Here is a 6000-nt window from a genome sequence, read left to right as displayed (position 1 = left end):
GTCACACATGCAAATGATTTCCAATTTTGTTGTACAACAAATCTCTTTCTACACATAGTTAATTTTTTTCTTTTTAGATTGGGGATTTTTAAACTTCAGCACACATTAGAATCATTTGGAGGGCTTGTTAAAACACAGATGGCTGGGCCCCATCTCCAGAGTTTCTGATTCAGTAGGTCTGGGGTAAAGCCTAAGAATTTGCAAGGCTAACAAGTTCTCAGATGATGGTGATGTTGCTTATCCCGGGACCACAATTAAAAACCAATGTTAGATTATTTACATAGAATATAGTCATCAAATTGGTGTTGATAAATCAAATAGTATAGTTATTTTGATGGCACATAATACGTATTTCTGAAGTCCTTTCCTAAAAGCTTATATGGATTCATATTGACAACTGATTTCTTGGTGGCACAGTGGTTAAGAGCTTGTCTGCTAACCAAAACATTGGCAGTTTGAATCCACCAGCTGCTCCTTGGAAACCCTATGGGGACAGTTCTACTCTGTCCTATAGGGTCACTACGAGTAGGAATCGACTTGACGCAACAGGTTTGGTTTTTAGGTTTATAGCACCAGTAGATACCAACTAATCAAATGAACAAAGGAACATGAGAAAAATTGACTTCTCCCAAAATCAAGACATTAGGCCTGAGACCCTCTATTTACACTTTAAAGATTCATATAGTGGCTGAATGGTAATATCCAAATCTCTGTTACTACAGAAATTGACAAGGAGGTTTTGTCATTGCCGTTCAAATTCAAAAGTCATTGAAAAATAGCTAAAATATTTATACCCTGGAGGAGGGTACATTTGTATGTACACAACACAAACACAAAGCTGCATTTAGCTTGCTTGTCCATGATAATCATAAAACCAGTGCTGTTCATCGGAAGGTATAAAGCGAAAATATGGCTTTTAGAAAGTATTTTTTACAGGTTAGAAACAATGGCGCCTTGGTGGCACAGTGGTTAAGAGCTCGGCTGCTAACCAAAATGTTGGCATTTCAAATTCACTAGCTGTTCCTCAGAAAACCTATGGGGCAGTTCTACTCTGTCCTACAGGGTTGCTATGAGTCAGAATCGACTCGATGGCAATGGGCTTGGTTTTTGGTTCAGAAACAAGAAAATTCCCACTTTAGCCAGAGATTATCATATGTTTGCCTAAAAACCACAGTCATAAACCTCAGAGGTTTTCCCTGATATTAAATGATTCTCTGTATTCGGGTAGAGATTAATCCATCACCTGTACATGGAGATATCTACATACATACAAACATGTCTACATAAGTGGATAGATACATCTGCATACATACAAATTTGATAGTCATGGATGGGAAGTATATATTAATACACTCGTTTATAGAAATCCACAGAAGTGGCATGCTTAGCAAAGCTATTCTCAATAGAAAATGTCTTCCTGGCTCTTTCTCTGAAATCTGCATACATTCTTACATTTTTCATTCTTATTTGTCCTTATTGCATCTGTGTGACTATATAAAGAGAAAATTTGTTCATATATACCATAATGATAAAGCCACACATAAGGTGTGTTGTCTATAAACCTTGGAAGGTAGTTAGGAATGGCTTATCTTGAGAAGATTAAACCAAGAGGAAATGTGTTAGTTACAGGCTTTTTAAGAAAATCATATGTTCATGACTTTCTATGGGATATTACTTTCTGAGTCAGTGTTTTGGTAATTGTGTTATCTTTAAGCAAGAACAACAGTCTTAACAGCTTTAAACAGCCCAAAATTATTATTTAAGAATCCCTGGGTAGAACAAACTGCTAAGCACTTGACTACTACCTGAAAGATTGGCAGTTTGAACCCACCCAGAGGCATCGCAAAAGACAGGCTTGATGACCTTCTTCCAAAAGGCCACAGCTTTGAAAACACCACAAAGTGCAGTTCTACTCTGCACACATGGGGTTACCATGAGTCGGAATCCCACCAGCAACTAACAACACCAACAACAACAAATTGTTCTTTTCATTGGGCAGGTTTACTGTGGCCATATGAAGACACTGTTGCTGTAGGGATGGACAGATACCTAGGAGATACCATAAATGTTAAGACAAAATTTATATTTCATTGTATGCATATATTAGAGAATAATATTTGTTTGCAGCCAAGTAAACATGACCATACTTGGCAGCCTCAAGAAAGATGTGCCAAAGTTTAAAATATGTTGATGTTAAATATGCAAACTTATAAAATTGCAACAGAGATACAGTGAAACAATCCTTCCCCTAGTACGCGTGAGATTTTGACTACAGACCTTTACTACTTATCCAGATAGTCAAAGAAACTTGGTTAGAATATTAGCAGCTACGACCACATGACCATTTGAAAACTCAATACCTCTGAGGTTTTTTTTTTCCTTGTAGTTAATAACTGCCAATTCCTTACAATGACGTAGAGCAGAATAATAATCAATCAGATATAGTCCCCTGCTACAAACTAGAAAGTACTAGCCAAAGTGTGTACATATCACTGAGACATTTTCAGTTTACTCATTCAGTGTAGAAGGGAGGCAATACAGAGAAAATGTACAATGCAAGATACATGTGGCCTGCCTGTGAAAATTGAATTCCTAAATACAAGAGAATGGGAGGTAAAATGCCTCTAAGGATAACAAGAGACAGGGAGAGGAGCCTTTTCAGAACCGCTTTGCTCCATCTGAGTGGGAACTGGACCCCTGGCCAGCCAGAGGACAAGAATTTCAACCAATTATCTTCTTTTTTGACAGGTAGTTTTGATTTCCAATTTAGGCAATGATAAGAGATTTTCCTTTATAAAAAATGAAGTTTTTAAAAAATGTGTCAATTGAAATTTTTTTTTAAAAAAAAGTATTACAGATGTTATGTGGACAGGGCAAATATCAAGAAAGTGAGTAAACTACAGTTCTTTAAAACACTCTTCTAAAACATGTCATAGCAACACGATGCCATTACTTGCTGGTCCAATCAGTGAATAACCCCATCACAGTTAACTCTCTTACTGCAGGCTTACCTGGAACATTAGAAGTATGAAACTGAGTGTGCACAATATGTTCTGATGTGTTAACTGAAATGAAATTTAAATGCAATCACTAAGGCATTTGATGCCATTTTTTCAGTAAGTCAAATCTCGGCTCTTCTATAAACAGTAAATGGATAGATTTCACCAAAAAAAAAAAAAATCCTTAAAATAAAAAAAATCAAAAAAGTATCTCATATGTTAAATACTATATGAATTTACACTATTTATAAATATAGATATTAAATGTTTCGATTTACAACTGACTAAATATAGAAGACCAGACACAAATAAATATATGTAATATATGTATTTTGCCTAAAGATACTGGATTACAATAGAGGGAAAAGTATCTAATTTATTAATCATGGGATCTATTAAAATACTTGTATTACCAAAGCAAATCATTGTTTACATAAATAAAACCCTATGTTTTGATTCTAAGCTCTAGGACCTAATGTTCTAAAGAAGCCCGAGTCTCAACTGAGAAAGGTCAGCCTGGTAAAATTAAAACACATCTGTGGAGATTCTAAATCACTATTATTTAATGTACTAAAGTGAAACCAGGCAGTTGTTCTAAAATTAACTTGTATGTTCTCCTTGCAATAAAAGCAACAGAATAATCAGCAATGACTCAGGCAACTGCCTTTTCCTAATGAGGTCATTCACCCGTGTTTGTTCTCAAACCCATAGTAGTAATTACATTATAGTTGTTATCCTTTTAGTTGCCATTCTAAAGCAGAATAGCAATTATTACCTGGAAATTAAAATAAAAAACCAGTTAGTAACATTTGACTAAAATTAGGTCAGAATACAAAATTAGTGACATTATTTTTTTAAGGCTAATCACAATCAGTATTTTCTTCAGATACATATTATAGAGTCTTAAAAAAGCTTAAACAAATGAATTTCAGTCAAAAGTTGAAATTAAGAAAACTTTACACTGACAAAATTCCCACTGGATCATCACTGATTTAAGAATTATAAGAACTAATTGTACTAGCTGTACATGTTCAAATCATTCTGTTCTACAAAATAATAATCAAGATATTTTTAAATTATTCAAATGAGAATACAGCTCCTTCGAATCATAACCTCTGTCCTTTATGAATTAACTAAAATATAAACAGAAAACATTTATACTTACTCATTAGAAACTTTAAGGAATAAAGTTTATATTTTTAATAAAGTGCTATATTTTTCATTTTCTTGTTTTTTAATGAAAGAATTCTTGGTCTTAGCAAAAGTCACAAACTGATTTTGAGAGACTAAATTTTCCTGAGTGTTAGCAAAACAAATTAACGAAAGGCCTAGAATGTTACTTTGCTGAGCCACCAATTACTGTCTAAAACTGCTCAGATGTCTAATCAGGATTTAAATTGGGACCGTTGGAAAATGGACTGAGACTACCAAATTATTCACTGGCGTGGGTCCACCTTCATTTATTCTGATCGAGAAAACTGAGCAAGAAATGGCAGTTCCCGTTTAACTATTCTACTGTCTTTGAGCCTTCATTCTTCTCACTCTGCATCATAACCCAGACTTCTTGAAAAATCACGTTCAAGCAATCTAAATGGTACCCAGATCAAATGAATGATTATTTCTAGAACTTGCGGTATGGAAGGCCACAGCAGAACACTATTTCCCATTCCCCACTTAGTTCCTTTGAAAACTAGATATAGAGACCTTTTTTTTTTTTTTCTTTTCTTCATTCTATTTGGTCTTCATGCTCCCTTTAGTGAGTTTGTGTGTGTATGTAAAAAGAGATTCTATTTATTTAGACCTCAACAGTATATTATTACATACGACACTTTAAAGAAATATCCATACCTTGTGTTTTTAATCCAACTGCAAGCACCACAAGGGAAGTTCCTGCTTACTTACCTGTCATCTTTCCCCTACAGCCCCCATCTCAAGTCCTGAATATTCTCATAAAGGACAAGACATCAAGTGAAAAGTAAAACTTTTACCCTAATGAAGAGGATCTTTTCTCCCACGCGGTATCTCCCTTGGGAAAGCCGCTCAACACAGAACTTGTTTGGGCATTTGCAAGGAGGATCTTCAGAAATTCGTTTCACCTGAAACAGAAGAGTAGTCAAGGTCGTTCTCCTTAGTGTAGTCGCATTTAAAGCAATTTGTTTGCTGGATTCAGTGGTCCCTTGGACCAGTAATGCTTTTAAATTTGTTCCATAACAGACAACGGACATAGATGCAAATACAGGAATATCACATTAAACCATAACTCAGCCAATGAAAACCCTATAGATCACAATGGTCTAATCCACAACTATCATGGGAAGGCACAAACCAGGCAGCTTTTTATTCAGCTGTGCATGAGGTCACCATGAGTTGGGGCCGATATGATGGCAGCTAACAACAACGACTTAAAGGGCAGATCCTGAAGGCATTTTCTGAAGGCCAGGAATTTCACTAAGGCACAAACTGGATGATGATGATGGTAATGATGCTGGTGATGGTGGTGATAGTGATGAGGAGGAGGAATTCAACTGGCAGTCTAGGAATGACAAGCTGGGTCCGTTTTTTGTTTTTGTTTTCCCAAGATTAAAAAGACATGAACATTGACTTGCCATAATAAATATATTAAAAACTAGACTAGAATGTATGTATGTTACCTATTTCGAAAAACTATATACAATGTATATTAACATAAATTATATATTTCCACAGTTTAATTTTAATGATACTAAATTTATCCACTTTCAAAATAAATGAGAATTAAACAAATTATTGTTGTTTCATTTTATTCTGAACTCGAAGTTTTCCTCAAGGACGCCATCTCTAATGCACCCAGACTCACCATGCAACTCATTCAATCTCAGCAATTTTGACCTACCAAATGCTACTTCTGTGGCCATATCTTACAGTTTATATGCATTTTATGCAATTCATGCCTGCATATCAGACTTTTCTCTGTCTTACAGCTATTATTTCCACTGTTTAAAAATTATATCATCTAAATGAG

At 35.1% G+C, this 6000-nt stretch overlaps 1 protein-coding gene across 2 annotated transcripts in view; it reads right to left on the bottom strand.

Annotated features, from left to right (window-relative positions):
- Positions 1-6000, bottom strand: part of GAS2 (growth arrest specific 2) — a 130191-nt gene that overhangs the window by 47885 nt on the left and 76306 nt on the right. For both annotated transcript variants that reach the window (XM_004369719.2, XM_004369718.2), the window contains exon 7: positions 4988-5095. In XM_004369719.2, the coding sequence (XP_004369776.1) occupies positions 4988-5095 (108 nt within the window). The remainder of the gene's footprint in view (positions 1-4987; positions 5096-6000) is intronic.

Source organism: Trichechus manatus, unplaced genomic scaffold (assembly GCF_000243295.1).
Source record: "Trichechus manatus latirostris isolate Lorelei unplaced genomic scaffold, TriManLat1.0 scaffold00006, whole genome shotgun sequence".
Taxonomy (NCBI): domain Eukaryota; kingdom Metazoa; phylum Chordata; class Mammalia; order Sirenia; family Trichechidae; genus Trichechus; species Trichechus manatus.
The sequence above is the reverse complement of the archived record's forward strand: the minus strand, read 5'-3'. Positions and strand labels throughout refer to the sequence as shown.